Genomic DNA, 25,544 nt, shown 5'->3' on the forward strand with positions numbered 1-25,544 from the left:
CACATTGTGAGGATACAATTTCTCACAAAAATATGTAAGAAGTTTATAGTTTTCATACAAACTTGAAACATGTATACATCTCAAAAACATCTCTCTCACCATGTTTAAGTCCCATCCAGGTCACAGGCTTATTTTTAAGTCATGAGTTTTATGCAAATACATAACTATTTTCTTACCTACAGTGTACCAACTTGCATCTGTTAATTTGTTGATAACTGCCTCCTGGTATGTTCCATCTGGATTCTTCACTTCCACAACAGTTCCCACCTAAAATACAAAAGCCACTTAGCATTGGAGAGCTTCTAAAATGGGCAATGAATTAACATTTTTATATTTAGCAAACAGAGTATATTTCTAACCTATTTCTATGTTTAAATGTACCATACTTTTCCTGTTTCACTTGAATATATTTGTATCCCTCGAAACTTCTTTCCTCTAACATAAGCCAACTGAGATGATTATTTTCTGCCAGCAGGTGGGGAACAAGAACCAATTTGAGTGATGTCATTCTCTTGTGTAAGAGCTTGCCCATCAAATCCTCCAGCTGAGTTTTCCAAAGCAACAGTGACTAAAAACCAGAGCCAGCCAAACTTCTTAGCTTTCAGGCCAAAAAGAACAAAGAGGCTCACATCAGCCTGTATGCTGCATCCCTTTTAACTACAAAAGGGAAAGTTAACATGAAGAGTCTATCAACTCCAGCTTTGCAGCATTACCTTTTATGCTCTGTGGTCCTATCTGGCCTGTGTAATAAATTGAACCTTCCACTTTTATGCCTTATTACATACTTATGTCAAATATTGAAAAAGAATGCTTTTCAAAGTGATAGCAAAACACCAAACAAATTTATTACCTTTAAGGGACCCTTAATGTGGTCATCCTGTACTTCCACTGTTGAAGAATCATGTCTAAAAGTTACCTAAAAAAAAAAAAAAAAATAGAACTGACAATCACTTGCTAAAATTGAGTAGCACAAGCACATGTCAATAGTCCTTCTCTTGATCTTACAGTAAATCACCATAATCATCCCACTTGCTGAAAACTGCTTCCTTCATGTATTTTAGAAGCATGAGGACACAATTGCTTAGTCTTCAAAACCTCTGAAATACTTTTTTATCTCTCAGAATAGAACCATTACCTCTAAAGGAAGTATCAAACAGCAGTCTACCAACAATGTTTAATGGCTCAACATCAGCTCTGCAGTTCTCTTAATGATTTGAATTGTACTGCTCTGGTTCCACACCAAGAAAGGAGAAAGTTTCAAGAGTTCTGAGCAAAAATAATTTTTAAGGACACATTTGTATTTCAGTGAAGTCAAGTAGTTTTAGCACCTACATCTAATTCTATTATCACAGGGGGTCTTGCATATTAATGGCATTTCTGCCACTCATTGGTTTGACAGACTCACAAAGAAAAAGCACAGGACACTGGTACCAACTGGACACAATGAACAACCCAAAGAGCCTTTCAACTAATACCAGCCTAGCTTACACCCTGCTACTTAACTGGAAATAAATGTACAGACACCTAACTTGTCAGTCTTCAAAACTGGAATAAGCAAATCCTATAAGCATTTCCAAAATATTTCCCCACACCATCAGCTGTGGCTTTCATCCTACACAGGCTGCCTTCAGGGGAAAAAAAAAAAAAAAAAGGTCTGGAAATCCAAACATGATTAATTTATTTGTATCAGATGCTACACATATTCACCACTCCTCTCACTCAGAATTAACTTGAGTCACATTGAAAGTCACAGGTCTTATAATTACACCTGAAGCTTTACTTCAGCTCTTCCTTTAAAGTTCAGGGAAGCTGGGAAAATTGTGACATAACATTTCATGTACATTTTTATTAACACACACAAATTATTTTCTAATAATACCAGAACTCACTCACTCGGTGTAAGCACATGATGTTTTATTCAGTATTCAGAGTAAGAAGGTAACATGAGGTTCAGCCACGTAACAGTAACTCCCAACTACAGCAATCCTACATTAAATGTGGGCTTGATCCACAAATGTACTCCATGTTATCTTCTCATCATTGTTGAGTTTCTCCACAGCACACAGCAGTAACAAAATTTCCTTCAAAACAACAGTGTTCATTCTCCTCAGGAGGAGACCTGATGGGAGTTTAGTAAACCTTCAAAGGAGCAAAAAGCTAAGAACAGCACCTACAACCAGGATCAAGGAGAACCTACCTTGACTGGCTCATTAGAAACCAAATGCACAAAAAGCTTTACTGCCTTCCAGGTGCTACTTCATGAAATAATCATTTTGTGCATCTTCTATTAGATGCCACAGCAAAGCACATTGCTGTGAAAGGATGTTCCTTTCACAGCTGCAACATCCCACCCACTTTCTGTCCACCAGACAGGAAAAAATCATACTTTACAACCTGCAAGCCAGTCAAAGGATTCAGGCTTGGAATTAATTGAGCAAAGACTTCCCTTCTGAACTTCAGCCTGTCAGATACAGTATTTATTTCCTCTCTTTTGGGGGTTTTATCTAGAAATCAAAAGTACAGTTCAGATGCAAAGTAATCTGAAACCTGTGGTCACTACTGGCTCATATGAAATATGCAGTGTATCAATTCTGATTTAGAGACATCTGGTTTTACTTACTTTGTGTAATTATCTTAAATGTATTTTACAGCAAAAAGGAACTCTCTCCCAAACCATGAGCCAGCCACAATGTACTATGATGAAATATAAATAAGGCAAATTGCTATTGTGTATTCCAGAATGTTTGTTCTTTTTAAAAATGCCTTGGGGCTTTGATTCTTTTTGGGTAGATGGTTTTTATATCACCACTTTTGCTTCTCGAGATATTAATATGTACTATAAAAAAAAAACTGGTTACTAATAGAAATACTCAGACTCTCAACTGAGTGTGACACCACTGGTCTTTCTTGAAGCTGAAAATTATGTTACTATGGGTTTTTACTTCCCATAATATTTGTCAGTGTGGATCCTTTCTGTCTCAGGCAAACAATTAAAACATTCAGCACATCATTAACCTGTTTAGATTCAGTTGGAATTTTTCTTTTCTTCACCATCCTCAAAAGACAGTCCCTGGTAGGCTCTACAGAACTGATGCTTCTCTAGTTTCTGCTTAATAAAGACCTACAGAGAAAACAGTTTCTTCTGAAACTTCTGTGGTCTATGTGGATGATGGTGCAAACTGTTTTAGGAGACAATGTCAGAATAGACTGGCAGAAACAGTTCTTTAAGAAAAGCTGTTCACAGATCCTATAAAGATAAGAGGGGACCACTACTGTTCCAACACCAAAATCTTGCCCTTAAGTCAAATTTGTAGTGCCCTCAACACTTTTCATAAGTCCCAGCAAATTCTAAGTTTTACTGACATGACAAAGTGTGTAATGAAGTTAGATTGTTAAGTAAAATTCTGCACCATGTACAGAACCTCCCAAAGACTGCAAAGCTGTGAAATACAGTACTTATTGCTACTAAAATTATAAATGCACACCACATACGTTAAATCAAATAGTTATTAAATTATACTGGTGATGGAAAAGTCATTATGAAAGTATCCCTCAAAATATTCTAGGAAGCAGGATTTCAGAGAAGAAAGCAAGTAAAAGGAGATGGAATTAAATGTATTTTACTTGCCTGAAGATGACATAATACATACTGAAAAAAGTTTTGTCATGCTCTTTTTTCAACAGAACACCTGGTCAAAAAACTTCCATGAGAGCTTTGAACTAAAGTGATGTCATGAAGTTAACTGACTTTCCTTTTCCTCTAGCAGTTCTAGGAGACTAGGGAATAAAAATCTAACAGAAGAAGCTGTCAAACAAGTAGAAAATAAGTGCAGCAGACAACCAACCAAAATTCCACACAAGGCACACCTGATAATAAAAATCAGAGCTAATACTGGGCAAAGTCAACACGCAGCAGAAAGAGCTGTAAGACTGTTGGAGAAAATTAGGAGGCCACTGTTAAGTTTAGGGAACATCCATTCCTTGTGGATGAAAGACAATGTAGACAGGTATTGTTACTGCACTGTCACACACCAAAAAAATCCCCTCAACCAGAAATCCCATTACCCCACTCACCAGCAACAGTACCAGGGTTAAACTGCCCTAAGCTATACAGTAAGAGTGAGGACACACACTCAGGGAGAACTGAATCCAAAGGCTTTAGGCACAACCTCCACAAACAACTTCCAGTACAAAAATCTGTTCCATTTAATTTCCAGATCTTCCTGTGAAACATTGCAGTGACCAAACTGCAAGCAATAGACCTATGAGAATTTATCAATGAAAAACAACCTTAAGTGCAAGTGGCCATCTAAAAAGGTGAGCAGAAAGCCCTCTGAAGATTTAAGTGAATTAATATCTCACTGATCCAGGCACAACACAATTTCTGTTCCTAAATACTGATACTTAACACCTTTAATACAAACACTTAGTGGCTTAAATTCAGTGGTGCTGCAAAGTATAGACCAGCTGATGGTGTTAAGAATTATGACTAATGAAATGATAAGACCACCCATTTGCTCTAAAGGCTTTTTAAGGATGTCAGATTTCAGACTAACATCTTCTAATTATAGTTAACATTACTATCAAGTAAGTGACAATAGTCCTTCCCACATTAAGGCTTCTGGAGATCACTTGCTCCCTCCCTCATACATATAAATGCCATAGCATGAGGGCAGATTCAAACAAGGCATGATTTATAATGGAGGTTCTCCTGTAACAGGTTTATCACCACTCACAATTCACACAGTTTCACTTATATTTACAGTAGGTATAGGAAAAATATTCTGCTACAATAACTCCCTTGCAGAGTAACAATTGAGTTTATTTTCCTAAGTGCTTTTCATTCTTGCTCTGTTATATTTCTGTTAAGGGGTTAAAAGGCAGAGAGGAAAATAGTACCTGCTCCCAGATTAGAAGCTTTTACAGCAACATTATCCAAACAGAAATATAAGGCCACTTTGCAGTGCAGACTTACTGTACAATAAAAACAAGCCCATTGTTCTCTTTATTTCTGGAAATGATACTTTAGATTTCCAAGGGATGTTAAAATGTATCTCTTGTATTCCCTCTCCACAATTTTATTTGTGCTGCACGTCGTTTCTATTGATTCATGCAGTCATTAACTAATCATCACCAAGATTAGGTGAGATCCCCTGCTTCCTATTCTGTAGGACTCAATATGCCAACTCTTTGTTGGAAGACAGCAGGGTTTCATCTTATTCCTCAAGCATTACCTAGTTGCCACTGCTAAATGGTAGTGACCTGTGCTCCTGAAGGAAAAAGAAACCATATTAAACATACGTTGAGGAGTTTTTCTTATTTTCTGAACACATCCTCCAATACATGAGCCTACATTTGTTATATATTCATCAACTGCTTTAAGGTCAGCCCATGGCTTTGAAGGCCACAAATACTGGATGCAAGCAGATGGCAAAACAGCAAAAGAATTTATTTAACCATGTGAGGGAACCCCTCCCAACAAAAATGAGTTTACTGTTATTTCAAAGGCTTCACTACCAGCCTCCAAGGGAAGAACAGCCTCTTAGCTGTCTTGAGACTCTCAAGAAGTTTCACTTTGTCCCATTTTAAACACTGATGATTTCTTTTTTTTTCCCCCTCAAAACAGTATTAGCAGGAAAATCACATACCTTGACTTTGACAAGTCTTTTTGCTGTCTTGATCTTGGCTTCACAGAAGGCTCCTCTGTACTTTGCACTCACATCAGTGCCCACTGTGAGATAGGGAGGCTCATCAATGGCCTGGAACAGAAAGCAATAAAACTGGTTTTTAATTACTGCCCACTGGCACTATAGCTGTCACAGTACTGCCAGCTTTTGTCAGACAGAACACAGCAGAAAAGCCCAATAAAACTTAGCCTGACAGCATATGTATATCACAGCAGTAGAAACACAGAATGCAACACTAAGCTGGTAACAATGACTACCATAAATATAATAAACTGACACCACCCTTGTCTGCAACAAGCACCACATAAACCTCCAACATTGGCACCAAGTGAAGACACAGCAGACAGGCAGTGCTGCTGCAAGGGTGAAGGCAAATCAAGTGTTCTACCTGCTCCTTGAATTAATTGCCTCGAGATCTGATGAGTCTCATGACAATGGTGTCTGATTTGCCTCCAACAACTTAAGTTCATTTTTCATTAATAAGTGTAAGAACTCTGAAGTGACTTTAGTGCAGCAGTAGAGTAACAGTAGGATAAACACACAATGAAGGTGAAGGGCCCAGATGAAAGACAAGGTTCTGTAACAAGGAGCAGAGGAAGAGGTGACACCCAAACAGGGAAACAAGAAATGGAAGAGGAGGCAAAAAAGAGTTTTGGGGGTATGACATGGATGCATTTAGTATGCAGAGAGAGCTCAGGAAGGCTCTGCTCCTTCACAGGAGATCCAGCCTCTCCCAGTGTAATCTGGGGGAAGAGATTCTAGATCTCTGAACCACCTCACTATCACTTCACAGAATGTGGGTCAGAAGAGAGAAGGCAGAGGGTGACAAGCAACAGGAGAGAGGAACATTTCCAAGAACTCCAAGTCCCTGTGCAGCCCCAAACAACAGCTGGAAAGAAAGATCTAAGCCCTTGCCTAAGCTCACATCATGTTCCTGCAGCCCTACAGATTCAAACACAGTTTACAAGAAGCAATTGGCACATCCAGGCTCTCTGTGGGAAGAATGCAGAGATAATCTCAGACCTGCTATTTGATACCGAGGTGCCAGCACTCAGCAATAGGTAATTCCCACTGGCTGTTTCCAGCTCCAATACATCAGAAGCAAAGTCATGCAATTATGTACCTGAACACTTCAATATGTGACTTTTGAGGAATTCAAGTTTTGCAAAACTTGAAACTGAGAGACATCTGTATTAACGATGCTTTTATCTTGATTCTGTTCAAGTCTACCTCTCATTTTCAGGTAATAAAATATATTTCAAAGCACTAGAAAACTGTCTGCACTTAAACATGAATGTTCTAATGAGAGTCCCTCCCTTTCTCTCTTCTTTCTCTCTACATGCACTGTGCATGACTCCATGCAGAGCAGTAGGAGATTCTACTCTGGTAGCAGCATATCCATGAACACACATCCATTCCTACTCCACATTTAATAAAAGTCAACTGAGGTTAATGAGGTATCTGTTAAAGAGTATTGGGATTTTGAAATTCACTCCCTCCTTGCTTGTCTAACAATGTAAATGCTCTTGCCCTCAAGGCAGGATGCGAAGTTTTACTCTTATTGCACTTGAAAGGATGCTGGGGCAGGGGATGGTGATAGACCTGGTGTTGCTTAGTACTCTCAGAGTGCACAAAGTAGTAACTTCTTCACACACTGTGAATCTGAACAGGGGAAAGCAGTGATTTATTTTCTTGTGAAGTCAGAGAAGCTCTAGGAGGGGCACAGCCCTCCTGCTCTCCCAGTTTGGGCTTTAGTGACCAAACTCTTTCAGCACTGGAATGCTCAGAGTCTTTCGTGCCAGTTGACATTCCAAACTTTACAGAAAGCATGGAGTATTGAGGTTACCAAGACAGAGAGATCCCAAATTAATCCACACAGATGCAGATAGCTAGAATTCTCCCATAAACAAACACTTCAAGAGCTGGTGGCATTAGTATCAGTCTACCCCTCCCTATAAAACCAAACAAATTATATCAAAGAGCAACTCACAATGTCAAGTTTATCTCAGAGAAAATAAAGAATGCTTTTTCTTCACTAACACTGACTTTAAACTTATTTTAAAAAGCCCACAGTAGTGGAAACCAAGACAATCTGAACCTCTGGTCTTTGCATGTTTGAAAGTTTATAGCAGAGAAACTTTAAAACAGGCCAAGAGTATAATCACCAATATTAATGATTCCTTTGCTACTACTCCTGCTTTTTAAAAAGCTTCTTCCCAAAAGAGTCTTAATTTGAAGAACAGCTGTAAGAATTGATTTCTGTTATTACCACACAAGTTAATTTAAATTCCTACATCTCCTGAAGTTATTATTACAACAGTTAGCTCAGCTGATAGTATCACCTGAAAGGGATAAGTTAAAACAACCAGCAAGATGTGATTCATCACAGGGAATGCAAAGTGGAAAAACAAACAAGAATTATCAACATCTGGCAGTAATTTCAGATAATCTTTTACAACTACTTTGTAATTTTCAGTCACTGCATGAGTTGCCTGTTCTCAAGCAGGTTTTATTCAATTCTATTAAAACTAGAGATTAAAAATAAGTATACTGCTATTTTTACCTGTTATCCCTTCTGTTTTATGCTTATATCAGTTAATAGATACCTTTACACTCAAAATTTATCTTTGCCTGTTTCATTTTCATATGATTTGGCAGGATTTCTTTTTATTGTTTTTTCAGTGCAGTTTACCAGGAAAAAAAAAGAAGAAAAAAAGTAGTATGTTAAAATACAGCTAGAAATCTGAGAACAAGATTCAGAAATCTTGGAAAAGTTATTACAACCATATAGAAATTGCCTTTAAAAGCAGCCCTGCGATGGTCTTTAAGGGGCAGGGTAAGACACAACCTCGGATTAGGCTGCCTTAAAACCATTCCAGACTTCATTTTGAGACAACTCTCCTGCTCTCATCTGTTGCTGTCTCCACATCTCCGGGCTGCACCTACAGCTTGTAAAGCGCGGAGGTCAGAACCATCATTTCAGTCACTTATCAAACAGAACCCGGGCGGTTCTGTTCGGCTCATCGGGTCCTGCAGAAGTAGACGGGCACCGGTACCGGGCAGAGCCGGGTTCTGCCTCTTTAAGAGGAGGTGCCCGAGCCGGGGAAGCTGCCAGAAGTTTCTGGCTGCCCGAACCAGCGCCGAGCGCTGCCCGAAGGCGCCGGGGCTGGGGCAGATTAATCGCGGATTGCCGGGAAACTAAATTTGTCCCCTTAAGGCGATTGCCGGGTCAAGCTGCACGCAGGGCTTCCCGGGAGCTGCTGGAGCCCTGCCCTGACGACACCGCCAGAACCGGACCTCGGGGTCCGCCCGGGGCCGCTTCCCCCCCCCCCCCCACCTCGGGAACCGAACCGGGAATGGGGGTGAGGGCTGCTGGCACATCCCAGATCCCGGCGGCTGTCCCTGGGGAGCAGAGGTACCGTGCCCCGGGGTGCTGAGCATCAGCACTCACGAACCGACTTGAATAATTTCTGGCATCCTCTTGGCTAAGCAAGAAGGAATAAAAAGATTTCCTGCCGTTTCGCGCTTTCCAGTGGGAAATCCAAACTAATGGGCAACTGCCCTGCTACTCCTGAATTTTGTGTTATTAATGGAAATGGGATGAATAGAGTCTTTGCCACCTCGCTTCACAACTGCTGTGTACGGACTGGGGTTTCTATAGGCAGCAGCAGAAGCTGCCGCAGCTGAAAAGCTGTTTTACCACTTAAATGAGGAGCAGTCTCTAGGTGACCAGTCAGCAATTTCCCCCAATTCAGTGGCTGAATTTTCTTTGGCAGGCCAAGCAAGCTGCTGGAAAGGGTTCTGCTGCAGCCTTCGAGCTGATTATACTTGGAAGGACTGATAAATGGCTCGATGCCCACATCATAAAACAACCTGCACATCTTCTGAATTTGGACATTTTATATCGGTCTTCCCAGGGAGGAAAAACACGAACCCCTCCAGAGCACTTGGGAATAAACGTTGTAATATTGCAATCTGAAATGGTAGCATTATGCTTTTTACACACCTTTAAAGAAAGGCTATGGAAGGGGTCAGTTTTCCAGGTTTTCTAGACATTTGGATGTTTTTCCTCTCGGTGGGATGAAATCACCCTCACACCTCCACTTTCAACTGTGCTGCATTTACTGCATTCCAGTTCCTTTGTAAGAACTGGCATGTTGTACAACAGCTGATAAAATTGCTTTTTATTGCCCTTTGCCTATAAGCACCTCTAATACAGTGTGTGAATATATTATTTCTATCTCCTAATCTGTATTCCTCTGCACCACACACAGGATGTTCCAAGTAAACCACATGAAAACAAGATTAAGCATTCAATCTAGAAACACAACAGACATGCTCAGCAAGAAAGCTGCAGGACTGCTTTCAGATTAATATAAAGAGAAAACTGGGTCTCTACCTTTACCTTTGTCTCTCATATATACAAAGTTTGAAAAGCCAGGATCTCAGCTTATATTAAACATTGAAAACTGAGCATTTATCTACTCTGCAAGACTCCAAAGACCTTCAGTGAAATATTTTAAACCTCACACCCAATCTCACAACTACTGAAAGGCAAAGACTGCTTTTAGTTTTTTAATGGATATTTAAAATCTATTTATTTTCAATAAACAAAGTTCAGAAGAAGCTTATTAAAGATTCAAAACTGTCCTCCACTCCCACCACCAGGCATCCAAATTAATTATTGAATTTTTAAAATAAACATTTTAAGGCTCAACATCTGATTTTTCTTTCTGATTCTTATTAAGCAAGGGGAACAATGGCAAAACTTTTTTCTAACATCTACACTCATTTCAAGTTAACTTTCCAAAGCAAGTCTTTTCTCATGGTTTCAGTGTTTTCCATAATATTAAAGAGAGGCACCCAGTTTGCAAGCAGAGCCACTGAACAAATATGTGACTACTCCAACTGCAGTCATCCACAGTACCACAAATTAGTGGGAAAAACCACCAATAATACCCTACTACCCAAAACTCAACCAGACCCTTAAGACTTCTAATGAGGGGCAAACTTTTCATAGAGCCAGTAAATTCATTTCATCCTGCAGAATTAGTAGTCACTTCAAAGTCATTCAACAGCATTTCAAAAACTTTTGGGGTACTTAAAGTTTGAAACTTCATGGAAAGAAAGGGTAAACCCACATCTCCTGGACCAGTTTTGAAGAACTGTTTTCATTAAAACAGAAAAAAAGCACAAAGAAACAACAAACCCCAAACATTCTCCCCAGTAACTAAGATATTTAAATTAAGACTTCAGTTAAATATTTTCAAACTGCAGCCTGCCCACACACTGCAGAATCAATTTCTTAATAAACAAAATGGTGTGTTTTGTTTACTGACTGTAATTAAGAGGGCAAATTTTGCTTATAGCTCAGCCAGCTGAGCTCAACTCAACACCCAAACTTCACAGTAGTAATAGCAGACATCTTCAGGAAAAAAAGCCTCACACTTTAATGTGCTCAGTTTGGCAGATAATTATGTATAGTTGATTTCAAATGCAGTTGTAATGTATTTTAGAGCAACAAAGCTGAGAAACTTGTAAAACCTTTCTCCAAATGTTTTGCTACTGCAGCATTTAACTCCTCAGAGACAACTGCAATAGCTAAAAGACTGAGGCCCAGAAGACAAAAAAAATACTTTAGAAAAGTAAATCCACTGCCCCATCTTCCATCTCCCAGAAACAAGAACAACCCAACAGGAAACAGGAGGAATTTTTCTGGAAACCTGCAGACTACATCATAGAATGAAGGGCTCTTATGTTTTTCATATGAAAAGGCCATTACATGAAAGCCCAAGAGAAAGTTTGTGCTTTGGGCAGATTTTCTTCTGGATGAAAAATTACATTTTGCCTTGATTTTTTGTGTGTATGTGTGTGCTTGTATGTTTTGTTACTGTTATACTTACCAAAGAAAGGTATTTTTATTTTTCTGAAGGAAAACAGTTGAATGTTATCAATTTTGCCCACAATTTAAAACTATGGCAGGAACATCATGATCAAGCTGAACATTTCTAAATAAAAAAAAAAATTTAAAATGTGTGTGCTTGTAATGAAACTCCTTTCAAGTTTCCATTTAAAATCTACAGGTTTCAAATACCATCTCACCAGAAACATTATTATGCAGCATGTAACTGTGGCAGAAAGGGGTTTTTCCCTTTCCTCTCCCTTTTCCCCTCCAGTCCCCCTCCCATGAATTTACCAGAACCTTGTGGACAGATGGTTAAAGCTTCAGTGTCCTCTACAGGTGCTAAGGGTCTGTTTTCTTCATTTCAAATTATTCAGTTAGATCAGTTCACTGCCTTGATTATTTGAAGTTCTTAAATACCTGAACTGATTTTCCTCTCTGAATAAAAATGAACTATGTGGAAAGGTTGCCAGGTTCTAAGATGATGAAGGACCAAGTGACAAAAACAAGGGTTCAGTTCCACAGGTAATACTTCATTTACCTAATATATCTATTTTAAATGCAAAATTCATTTTCAGTATTTTTACTTCTGTGTAAAGCTGAATTTGCATGGAACTAGTAAATCCATTGCTTTGTTGTTGGTTTTGAAACTATGCTAAATGGATCCAGAATTATAAAAATTCTTAGAAAATGAGAAAGATTTCAATGGAAAAGATTTACAAGTTAGTCTGTCCAAATCATTGTCAAAGAGCAGCTTGATTCTTCATCCAGAAGATGAAGGTTACTGAGTCGAGTAATTTCCAAACATTAACTGCAATTACCTCATCTACTCCAAACAGCAAATCCAGAAAGGTGCCTTAAAATTTAAAATATTTAGATTTCTTTTTTTTCCCCTGCCACACTGAATAAAAAACACTGAATTTTCATTCTGTCCCTAATTTGGTCACAATTTCCTGTACAATGATGCAACCCAGCAGGCATGTACCAACTTTCAAGTCTGCAGAATGGGCTAATGCATCTCTTACTCAAAGGCAAGCAGGCATTTGATGTTTCTCTAGTTCTCTGAGACCTAAGAATGAAAATCTGTATTTTTTTTATCAGGACAGCATTTTATTTAATCAAACACTCCAGAACTCAGTCTCTAAAAATAATGCCAATTCTGTACAATTCCTTCTGTGGCTCTCTTTACTTGTTCTGTAGTGCTGAAAGACCACATGAAGGAAAGATATTTTCAGTGCTTGCTCCTGCAGTTTATTCCCCAGAATATAACATTTTTTTAAGTCAATCATTGTTATAGTTACCAGATTGTAATTTTTCTGTAAGGTTTAACCAAATATTCAACCTCTTTAGCATCATAGCTTAGTACTGCAAGTGGTGCAACTTCATGAATTTTGGTCAGACTTTTTTCTGTGTTCCAAGTGAAGCCTGAACATTGTTGCTACATGTGCACACATAAAAAAAGTTAATGATTAACTTGAAATAAGGAACTTCTCAATGAAGAGTTCTCTTGGTCACAGCTATTTTGCCAGACTTCTTTCAGATTTCACATGTTTAGTGCAAGAACCAAAATGCATTCAAGTGTGAAGAATTTTAAGTCAAAAAAAAAGGAAGCAGTAATGTGTTTGTTATTAGAGGATAAAATAATGTTGTAAAAAGGATATCCTTGATCCCTGTTTTGCACTTGAAAATAAATTAGATTAAATCTTCCCCTTGACAAACACTTTTTTTCAACTAAAGGCTCAGATAATTCTTGGAAGCATTAGTTCAATTATCAGGTCTGGAAACTTGCCTCAGTTTTAAAAATGTGCCACAATTCTGTCTAGAGATGCTGCTTACACCATGAAAATCTTGGGATGTTCCAATGGCCTGAAAAGAATGATATGATAATGATACACTTGTGTTCCAACTGGATTGGAACAAAGATTGTTTGATAGTTTAATAAACAAATCAGCCTAGGCTGTTCCTGGGCAAAATAATGAAGTGACTAATGGAGCACTATGTGAAGTCTGACAAATCAACAATGAAATCTCAAGAGGAAGAAAAAACAACATTTGTTTTTAAAACAATTTGATAATTCTTTGGAAATGTGTCTCGTTCCAGTCAAATATGATTTAATGATTGTTTTCCTTTTAATAAGTTAGTTTAAAAAAAAATAAATTCAGTATGACAGCATAGAGAACAGGAAAATTTATGTATGTAAAATGAATTGGTTGTATTTTACAGTAAATCTTATAAAAAAAATACAGTAAAACTTATAAAAATACTGTCATTTTCCTTGGTGGAAAAATAATATTTTTGTATACAAGAACAGGAATGGTGAACAGAAAATAAAATCAGACCATTATCTAACAATGTTGGGTTTTTTTCACTTAAATTATAGCATACTAGGCTTCTGCTTATTGTAATTTATTTTTAAAACTATTTTCTATTGTGTAAAATATCAGAAGCACATTCATACCATGTTGAAAAACTGAGCCTTAGGAAAAAATAAAACCAAAACCAAACCATAAACCTAAATGCCTTTTCTGCAAGTACAGAAGAAAATGTCTTGCTTTGGTTTATTTCCATACTTAGTACCACACTTTCTAAACTCATTATTGGGAAGGAAAAGGGGGAGGATTTATATTATATTCCTAGATTAGAACAGAAAGGGAAAGCTGAAGGGATGATGTACTAATTAAGTCTTATTATGTTTAAATTTGTATGATAAAAGTACATTCTGAAATTCTAAGTATTTATTTTAAGATGTTATTTTGTATATTTGGATGAAATCATGACTAAGTGATCTGCAATTTAACCTCAAGGACTTTTTCTAATAGAACATTAAAAATATAACAGAATAACACAATAAATTACATAATTACTCTAGTAAAAAAGCCTTTGATATGTAGCCTTTGAATTTGTTTTTTGCCACAGTAACTTCCTAGAAAACAATGAGGGAGTACTGAAAGGAATGTCAGAGCTACTGTTAACTAATAAGAAACAAAAAAACCGGGAGTAGGAAACGAAGTGTAACTACAGCATTTTCTTACTGATTAAGAATCCCTCCTAGGGACAGATAATTTAGAAAATGAAGCACTACCAATCTACACCAATTCCACCTCAAAGCTGTGCACAAATCCCAGCATTCAGGAACTGAGAATGTGTGCACTGTGGTTCTAGAGACAAAATGTGTTTGTAGCAGACAGCAGCTTTACACTGGAGTCTACCAAAAGCAGAGCTGTATAAAATGGCAATGGACATACAGCAACAAACACAAGAAATTTTTACCTCTGCCACGCTCTCTCAACTGCTGCCTGCTCATCCTGTGTGAAACTGCTGGCCAGGGACAAGTCATTCAGAAAGAACTATGAAAATGACCTTAGAACAGACCTGCAAATAACTTCATCTAACCACCTTATGAAGATCCAGTGATGCTGGATGAGATAAGAAGAACAAAAAAGAAGTACAATAAACATAAAAGGATATTAAGGCCATTGCTCTGGGTATGATTATTTTAGCTGCATTATTCGTAACAGATGTTTGTCATAACTATTCTTAAATTCAGGAGTGAATATTCCACACTCTCCACATGCAACATATTCCAATGCTTACAGAGTTTTCCATAATATCTCATCTAAATATTCCTTGCTGCTGTTATTCCTTGTCATATCAATACTGCACATGGAGAGTTTCAAGAGATGCAACTCCTTAGAGTCATCTCATCTCTGAAAGGAAAAAAAAAAAACCCATGCAAGTTATTGTGTTTTACCTACAGGCTGTATTTTTAAGACAACTTGTATTTCTAATTGCTTCCCTCTGAAATTTGATTTAATTATCTCACATACTTCTTCAAGTTGGTGCCTAAAAGCAGATACAGGTATGGCCTCATTGATTGTGAAAGCAAGCAGATTAATTTCACACAATTTTCAAAATACTACTTGAACGTTCCAGCATGACATTTGCCTTTTTGGCACGACTATGACATTGCCTCATGTTCCATCTATTTTTTGGCTATTTTTCCCCAAGAACTGCCCCCCGGGGGAGGAGGAAATAACAGACAGCATGTTCCATTTTCAATAGCAGCAAACTGTTAATGTGGCACATACCATACCAGGAAACTCTAGCGAGTGCTCTGCCTGTTGATGGCTCCCCAGCTTAGCCCTTAGGGCAGCTTCAATCCCAGATGCTAAAACCTTAGATTAAAAGGCAGCCAGTGCAAAGTTCTCAATTCTTTGTCCTAGGAATCTTGGCTTATTGAATAAAATACCCTCTGCTCACTCCCCCAGTGCAAAGTTCTCAATTCTTTGTCCTAGGAATCTTGGCTTATTGAATAAAACACCCTCTGCTCACTCCCCCATACAATCCTGCCTATTTAAAGCCATGACACAAAACATTTTAACAGAAATGGATTTGCAGAGATGTTCTGTCACAACCATCCAACAGGTTCTAACCCTACTTTAGAAAGCACTCTTACCTGACTACATTTATTTTTGCCCAGCAGATAGAGCATCCAGAGCCACATGCCTGCAGGTTAGCTGCCTACAGTCCTTCACTGGATTTGTCCTACAGTATCAGCCCAAAGTACTCTTTCATTGCATAGGAAAGAAGCAATATTGTAAAGTTATTTAATCAAGCAATCCAGGGCATTAAAAAAATCCCATAGCTTTGGGAAGAGCAGAGCTTTTATGTTTAAAAAAAGGATGCTGATATTCTGTGTAACTCGTTATTTGAAGAGATCATAAGGGGTGAAATAAATATTACATCTCTTTGAGGCTTTAAATCAACAGTCTTGGTAAATACACAGGAAAGGAATGAGCAAGCAAAATTCAAAGTAGTAGTTCAGACTAAGCTGAATCTGGCTATAGGTATTCACACTTGAATTCTGCATCAACAACAAGCTCCCCAAATTAAAACAAAATACTGTGATAAAGGCAGCTGCAGAAGAAGAGGGAAAAAAAACCACTTTTGAAGAGTTACCTGTGCTTTGCAAGATTCTGTGAATTACCCCATATCCTAAACAGCCAATCCAAGTGATCAGGAAAACCACTCTATCCTTTTCCCACAAGAGAAATACCAGCTTTACCACTTCTGACATGTGCTGATGTGTGTCAAAACTCATTCTGCCACCCCCAGGCACTTGCCTGATGTCTCAGACAGACAGGAAGTTTGCACATGGCTTCAGCTCTGGTTAGAGCTCAACTCACTGATCATAATACTAATTTTAAAAATACACTGTACACAACTCCGCTCAGCAACAATCTGTTCACTTCTTGGTTTTAAAAGCTCAACTGTTACAGTCAGTCCTCACTTCCTCTCAATAAATTATCTAGGCCAAAGCTGGCTGGCTGGCCCTCATCTCACTGCTGGGAAACCCTGCAAACTTGTGGCTGTGGTTTTTTCAGTCTCCAAGGCATCCCATTATGATGGATTTGAATTTCATAATGCCTTTTTCTTAGTACTTATATAAAAAAAAAGGTAACATGGCTTGTAGTTAATACAGTTGCTTATTAGGTTTCTGCAATGGCAATATTCATAATGCTTTATCTGTTAAAAAGAACAGATGGAATAGGCCCTTTAGTTAAATTGAGGCAGGGAGGAAGAAAAATTGGGGCTATTTAAAGAAACAGAAATCTGATTTTAAGTGAGAAATCACTAAAATACACACATTTCTATTGTATTCACTACCCAAAAAATACACATCTAACTGTATAAGAATCAAAACATGTATTTGTCTTGTGATGCTTTGCTTCTTGCTATTTCTTTTGTCAGCTCATTCAGCTCTACACAGCAGCTGTGAATGCTACAGAACCAACAGGAAACCTCCAAAAACTTCAACACTGTAAGAACTAACTGGTACAAAAACAACTACGTGGCTTCTCTATGCTAGAAACTATAATCCAACAGAAATGTTCTGAATGCAAGACAGCTTTTTCCTGGTAACTATGAATGATCATCAGGATGCAGTTCTAATTCTGCATTGTGAAAAAGCCAGTTTAAGTAAAAAGGGTGGAACCAACTCAGCTCTTTACCAATAAAGCCAGAAATGCTAGGATTAATATTCTGTCTACCTGCAGCAAACAAAAAAAATGCAGCCATCGAAAATAAAAACCAAATAAAAAGGGGTTATATCATCAAAATTGGTGACAGCCACTACTTGCTGTTAACAGTAGTTCTTAATTTCTGAAACTGGGGGTGTGGTGTGTAGGGGGTGTGTGCTGCTACAGGATAACCACCAAGAGCTGAGGAGATGCTGTGTTATTTGATGCTTCTGGGTAGAATTAACAACTCACCCAGCCTGAAAGGGGAAGGCCTTCTCCCTCCAAACACAAATCTAAGTGGTACAAATTCTCTGTAACTCTCCTTGTTCATCCCCCCCTTTCACATCAGTTCTGGGATACCTTTAATTAATGAAAAGGCTCAAGCCATTCAACTCTCCAATTCAAAAAGTAGCTGTTTGTTTCTGTAACTTGAACTGAACTGTTTTTTCTCCCATATAAGTGAGTTGAATCATTTCACTGTGAGATGAGCCACCAGAGTTAAGTAGAAGAGGATAAACTGGCAGCCTGCTTCGGGCTACAGCATGAAGTAACACTCTGTAACAATTGTTTAGAATTTCTACAGTTCTTGCAAATACTAAAAATTAAATGTATGAAGCCTCTAGCTGGATGAAACAGATGACATTTACCACAATAGTTGACTTTTAATTTTTTTCTTTTAACATTTTTAGATTTTTTTTTAAACTTCTTTTTGATTTTTACTTTTTCTTTAACTAGATAATCAAGCTAAATATCTCCTCTTTGAATAGTCCTGTAAACTGAGTTTCATCCCTGAATGCAAGCCAGAGACCTGGATGTCTATCTATCAGTTTTCAGTCCAACATCTCCACTGAATTCCTGAAGTGGCTTTAAACTGGCTGAAAGCACTTCAGTACTGGAGTATATGAAAGGTGAAACACGAGTTTGTATTCAAAGTCTAATCTACTTGGATAGCACTCAAAAAACCAGTTGATGTTAAGGCTTTTATCCACACTGCACACTATTTGCAAACAAAGCAGGTATTAGCTTTTCAAGTGAAATATTTTTTCAGATGAAAAAATATTGATTCAACTGATCATTCTGTAGGAATAGGCCAAGTTATGATTTTTATAGGAAACTAGCACAGCACCATTACCACTGCATTATAGAAATAAACAAAACATTTTTTTTCTAATTAATCTGCTTTTGTAAAATAAGAAATCTAATCCTAAACTGAGAACTAATTTCAAAATTAATTTCAAAAATTTCCCACAAAATAGACACTTGCCTTGATTCAATTTATTGTTATTTTTTTTACAGTACTGATCCCATTTAATTTTTGGTTTGACATTCCAGACAGTGTGACATTTAGTAACTGGATTACAGAGAATTTGTACCAAGATGATGATGCAGTGTTGAAACAGTCTCTTAAGTCCCTCTGAGGAGCAGAGATCTACAGCAGAACAAGAAAACTCTCTAGAACCATACACCTGGACAAGCAAAATAACTCAGAACAAGTCACTGCCTCACACAAGGAAGAATAAACCTTAATTCCATCCAGTTTAACACCAATGTCAGACACTGAAAAGTGCTGAATCCAGAAAACCAGAGTTCCACACTACATCCAAGAGAGTCCAAAAACCAAGGAAACACATTCTTCTAATAATCTCATGGGGCTTGTGTGGATTCAACCTAGAAAGCTGATTTAGCACCATAGGACACAGCACATGCACTCAAAGACAGTTACAGGGACGTTACTACTAAAAAAATTTGACTAAAGGAAGGCTAAATATCCCTACAGAGATAAATTTAGTCAGTTAAACATCTTGCATCTAAGTTCCTTCTGCAGGATCATAGAATCCAGCCTGGTCTTTAGTCAGATTTGGTGGAGGTATACTCAGAGTCCCCATTTCAGACTATATTAAATCAAAAGCATATATCACAAAGATATCTTTAAAAAAAAAAAAAAAATTCTATAAAAAGTTCTATTCTCTCCACTGACTTCCTTTTGGCTTTTCCAAACCGGTTGCTTTCATTTCAGATCAGAAACACTGCTCATAAGATCCAAACACAAGCAGCAGAACCTGAAGATGCACTTTGTAACAGCCAAACTGGGCTCTCCTTCTCTTCCCAGTGACTTGCCCTGCAGAACTGTCCTCAGATTTCTCTGCTGGCTTCAGCAGATTGAGCACACCCAGCCCATCAGTCTTTCTGCCTTTCTAGCTCAGTGCCAGCAATAACTTTTAAGATTCTCATTTTGCAAACCAGCCAAACTCAACCATTTTTTCATTTGTTTTGGGTTTAGGACAATCTTTGAATTCATCTCAATACACATTAATCTCCAGACTTTTCCCTAGGTTTTAGTGTAACCAAGCCCTGATTTGGAACATTTTGGCAGATCTTCACTCCTGATCTAAACTAGCCTTTTATTCCTAGTCAGTAACCTGCTATTCTTTAGTCTCCAGGGGAAAATGTTACACAAGAGCTAACAAAGTACATCTCATTTGGATAAAACAACTAATATACTAAGAGTGCAATATTCTGGCTGAAAAATAGTTAGCTCTTATATTTGGCTTTCCTGAAATTCTCTATGCCACACTTAAGCATTTGAAAGAGCTAACATAACAGAATAAAACTGGAGTGAAACTCAAAGGCAAACTACCTAACAAACTGAAACTTTTAAAGGACTGCAGGTAATTTCTAGGTATTAAAATATATACACATGTGGGTTTGGGAAATGCATATATATAAATGTTAGCCTGATCACCATTACTTTTGCAGCATAAATTTTGGAAGGCAGGGATTAAAGTATTATGCTTTATAGGTGTGTGTGTGTGTCTACATATAATAAATATACATATATATATAGTCATTTCTTTGCAATGTATTTGGCATGATACATTCTACATACATTTTTCTGTGCCTTGCAGATTATCCTTTCCAGCATTTTTTCCCTTTTACACTTAGCAAATACTGATATTTCTTTCTCAGAGTCCTATGGAGATGATCCTTTTTCTCAATAAACAGTAATGTAACATCACATTAGTGAATTTTTTATGATGCTTGAAGTTCAGCCTTACCACCCTTGAACTGTCTGTAAGTTGTACTACAATTCAGATACCTGTCTGCCTGTTACAGCTTTCATAGGAGCCCAGTAATTTTTCAGCTTTCTCTCCCATTAAAAAAAAGGGAGGTATAAAAAAACCTCGTAAGGAAGGGTGAAATATTTATGCAAAAAACAAAAAAAAACCTAATTACAGATGGACTGTTGCATTGGACAAAGTTCTTTTCAAAGTTTTCAGTGTACTGATTTTCCTGCAAAATTGCAGGAGCTGTAGGTCCTTGAGTAACAAGCAGACCTACAGACAAGAAGGTTGCCTGCCTTAATTCTATCTTCAGCTCTCCTTAGAAGCAGGCTGCAGAGCCCACAATGGATGAAGAGCACTGGTTGAAAACCACTACATTAAAAACATTTGGAAGACAGCTTTGAGAATCAGGCACAAGCAAGGTTAAAGAGAAGTGAAGCATTAGCACAACTACTCACACACTTACACTGTGCTGAAACATCCAAGCAGCACTCAAATAGATTCAAATTAAGTTCAGTATGCCACTACAATAAAATGGTTGGTTAAGACTAGAGAAAGCTCCCAGTCAGAGAGCAGACAGTACCTCAGCTAAGATTACCTATACAACCCACATAACCAATTATCTGAGCCTGGAGAAAAAAGAAAGAATATTATTTTCTGTTAAATCTACTGGTCTTTTCTTACCAGCACTGATAGGGCCACAGCATAGAAATTAGTACAATCATTTATCTGAAAAAAAACTGGTAAATTGTAACTAATGCTGAGCTTTGTACTCTGGCAAGTGACTATTTCCATGTTGGAACAGGAATCTCAGCACAGCATTGCAGTGTAGACATCCTGAGAGAAGCAGCAAGGAAGTGAAACTGAAGTTATCCCAATTCTAATGCTTCTTTCCCAAAATACAGTGCAAGACAACTCATGCATCAGATCAGCTTCTGGCTGAGCTGCTATGGCAATGTTAAATTTGGAGAGCCTTGCTGTGGCAAAATATTCTATTGAATAAACCTTATTTTCACTGATGTAATCTTTTGACAGGGAAACACAGACAAATTATTTGTTACTGTGAACTCCTCTGTCAGACAGACAGCTGCTTGGATGGTTAAGTAAGTTGTAAGTACTTCCCCCTACTCTCCAATTTGTAAAAAGCCATACAATCTATCTATACATCCCACTGGCCCAGAGTAACAGAAACAAATGTCAGGAATACTTGTTCTGAAGGAAGAACTAACTCAGTACAACTTTACATGGGTTAAAAAAAAAAAAAAAGCTATGACTGAAATACTACGTGCATAGTTTTTGGAGGTTTTTTTGCCTTTTTTCCCCCCTCACAAAAAATACAGTGAACCTTTAAGAACATTCTTTTACAACCTAGTTGTACTAACTGTCCTAACTTGTAGGGACACAACTCATAACTTGTAGAAATCAAACAAATACAAGCACAAAGAAAAACTCCTCTCCCATCTCAACACACTTTGAGCATATTACTGACCAAATACTCCTGCAGAATCAGTAGCAAGGGTATTACAAGAAAATTGATCATTACTCTCTTTTGTGTCTCTCCACAACAGGATTCATCTTCCAGAGTTCTCTCCCTAAGCTTAAGAATTCAGTATTCAACCTTTGGTTTGTGAAAGGACATTTTTGGGAAAAAAGCTAAATATAATCAATATGGCAGTTATCCAAAGCAGAGATGCAAGCTTTTCCTGTTTAACTAAAGTTCTACTATTTGAAAACCCTTTCAAGAATTTTCCATCACAAAATAGCTGTAACAAAACACGAATGCAAGAATTAGAAGTAACAGATTTAAGAGAAATAACCAGCTGACAATGAGCTCCTCTTAAGGAGATTTGTCAAGTGCTGCATAATCATGAATAGTTTTAACATATTTAATGCATGATACACAGAATGTAAAAGTGCTATTGTAGTACCCTAGGGAATAAGAATATACAAGTGGCTACTATTCAGCTAGATTACCTTTCAGAAGTTAAGGAATTAAAGGACCTAAGCTACTTGTTTCATACCTTTTATCCAAGTACCCAGAATGCTTCCCTTTCTTTGGCTACTCATCACAGCACCTGTTTCCAAAACATCTTCAGCTGGCTTAGACTGTGACTAATGGCAGCCATTTCCAGGGAGTGGCTATTTAAGGAAAGATCATTGCTCTGATTCCACAAAACTCTTCAACGTAATAAAGAAGAGAGAGTAAGATTTTGGAAGTTGCATTTGTGATATAAAACTCTACTCACTGCTTTCAAGTGAGCTGATGCTATTTTGTAAGGCTCAGTTTTCTTCTAAAAAGTCTTTAAGCCTCTTATACTAAAGCCTTCATTTTTTTTTAGGCTCTTTTAAAAAGTAACATTTAGGATTACTACGGTGAAAGCAAAAAAGTATAACCAAGTTTTACTTGATAGTCTTTGGTGTATCAGCAATTCTACCATTATCTTCCATGTGAAACCTCATCCTGTTCTCAGAAGTTCAACAAGAGGCACCCTAACAGCTCTTAGGTCCCCAAGAACACACAGCATTTTCATAAATATATAGGTATATATAAAAATATCAGCATCTCTGTGAAATCAGCAAGTTACATTATCAACTGCATATGTCAAATGAATTCTAATTAATTACGTTTCTATGATCAGAATTTTTTCCCCTAAGCCTAAGAAGATGATAAAAGATAAATTCTGAAATATAGAGCTTAAAGTACAAACCCAACCTTCCAATAGCATCAGCCCACTGCAGTATTTACTTCCACAAAAATATTGTGCCATCACCCCTGCTAGCAGCAGAGTACACAGAGGGTTCACAGTGTCCCTCCCAAGCATCTGATGTGCCCACATACTCACTCACTCCTGTACTTGGCTGCAATGTTCTTTCAGTGGGCAAAAAGGCTTTATCAAGAGAAACTGCCAGAAAATAGAAAAGATGCTGTAGTTCCTTGAGGACTATGGAGTTTACTTGTGAAGACAGGGTAGGCCCATTTGCAGATGAAATGAAAGCACTGCAGTCTTTTTTTCTTTAAAAGTTTCTCTCTGAGCAAGCACAGTAAGAATATCCATCTGCAGCAAGAAGATTGCAAAGTTCTGGAACTGTATGGGGATATGTCTGGAATCAACTTGAAATCAAACTTGAAGTTTACCATTTTATCTTTAATTTTACTTTTTTTTTTAAGAATCTCTTTCTATGAGGATAATAAAAGCTGATTTGCTTCATCAAAACTCCAACTAAGTAAATATAATACACACAACTACAGAAACTTGATCAGGACAGCTTAAATATCACAAATTACTTTTATTCCACATAACAGATGGTAGGTTTGATATTTATGGTCACACCATACTTAAGATTTTATTACACCATTTCAAATGTAAGTTACTCCAGTCAGACACAGGTAGAATTGTTCTCTGTTTTAATGCAAAAGAGAGTAAGTATATTTTTACTGAATTAAATCCATGCTACTGAAGAGATATAAATATAAACATTCCACTTGTTTGAAGCTAACCTGCTACCACTTGAGTTGCTATCCATGTGCTACTGATGCTGTGTACACTACCAGGGAAAGAAATCTGCCATAGGGGGACAGACATTTACCTCTCTGTTGTTGATACACTATTATTATGCTGTCACCAAAAGATTTTTTTTTACTGTATGGAAGGGAACAAAAACAACTCACTTTACTTGGCTGACTCATCCTACACTATGAAGTATAAATACATACTCTGTATTATCCAAGAAAATCAATGTATGAAAAGACATTGTTATATGTTAAAATAGAGTGAAATATGTGTAACTTATCAATCCAAACATTTTGGCTACCTTCAGGGAAAGTAAACTGAAATCAGAATATTAGCTCAAGAGCTCAACGAAATACCAACAAATTAAACTGAATTACCACAGACAGACATGTACTGCACATACTGGTACTTTCTGGAAGTTAACATTAAGTACTCCAGGGAAAACAATTAAACTGGCAGCCTCAGCAGCCCAATTCCAAAATGGATCAAAAATACAGAATATATTTGAAGTGTGTAACCAATGTAACCAATACTGTCCATCACCAGGTGACATTGTCTTTTTGTACCACTGGAGTTTTAGGAATGGAAAAGCTGCACAAGTAATCTGTAAGCAAAGGACTGAATCCAAGCTTTTAATGTCTCCTGCTTTGTCCAACACTGGAGCAAAATAGGCATGAAATTTCCACAAAGAAGAAAAAAAGACTGCAGTTATCCAAATTGTGTTCTGTCAGTATGTCTATGGGCATGTGGACTATCATTATGAAGTTCTGGAAGACCATCTCAGAATAAATATGCATTCACCAAATGGAAATGACTTAAAGTTGAATTATTGTCTCCATTTTTGTCTCTGTTTCAGGCAGCAATGTATTGGTACATATCCGACTCCAATTTTTAAATTCTAATGCAGCCTTTCTTATGCTAAAGTACTTCACTATCTCCCTTGATGCACTTCTTGCAAGACAACCTTCTAAATAGATTAAAGTGGAAAATTATATAATTATTGCTGTGTTTTCAAAAATGCTTTTATATTTACAGGAGAACAAAGATTAAGAATTATATGTATTTTCTTTCCAAGTTTAGTGATTTAATTTGAGGTAACAATCGTTTCAACAGCAACATTTATCTTTAAATAAGCAGAGCAGCAAAACAAGTGAAAAAGTGAAAACATATTCCATTAGAAACTCCTGAATTCTGAAATGCTGGTATAACATGTACTCATTTCTAAAATGTCTCAACCTATTACTGTTTCCCCAGGAAAAGAATTCACATTAACCTAAGTGTCATAGCATGAACAAAAAGTTTAAGCTAACACTCACACTGACACACACATTCAGGACACAGGAAAGTCTATCCTCCACATT

The 25,544-nt window shown here is 37.4% G+C and overlaps 1 protein-coding gene across 9 annotated transcripts in view; it reads right to left on the reverse strand.

Moving 5' to 3' along the window:
- ARID4B (AT-rich interaction domain 4B) overlaps positions 1-25,544 on the reverse strand; it is an 85,280-nt gene that overhangs the window by 50,070 nt on the left and 9,666 nt on the right. For all 9 annotated transcript variants that reach the window (XM_071739009.1, XM_071739012.1, XM_071739008.1 and 6 more), the window contains exons 3-5: positions 5,649-5,759; positions 851-916; positions 177-267 (exon numbers count right to left, since the gene is read on the reverse strand). In XM_071739009.1, coding sequence (XP_071595110.1) covers positions 177-267; positions 851-916; positions 5,649-5,759 — 268 coding nt within the window. The remainder of the gene's footprint in view (positions 1-176; positions 268-850; positions 917-5,648; positions 5,760-25,544) is intronic.

The sequence above is a fragment of the Heliangelus exortis genome, chromosome 3 (genome assembly GCF_036169615.1).
Source record: "Heliangelus exortis chromosome 3, bHelExo1.hap1, whole genome shotgun sequence".
NCBI classification, from domain to species: domain Eukaryota; kingdom Metazoa; phylum Chordata; class Aves; order Apodiformes; family Trochilidae; genus Heliangelus; species Heliangelus exortis.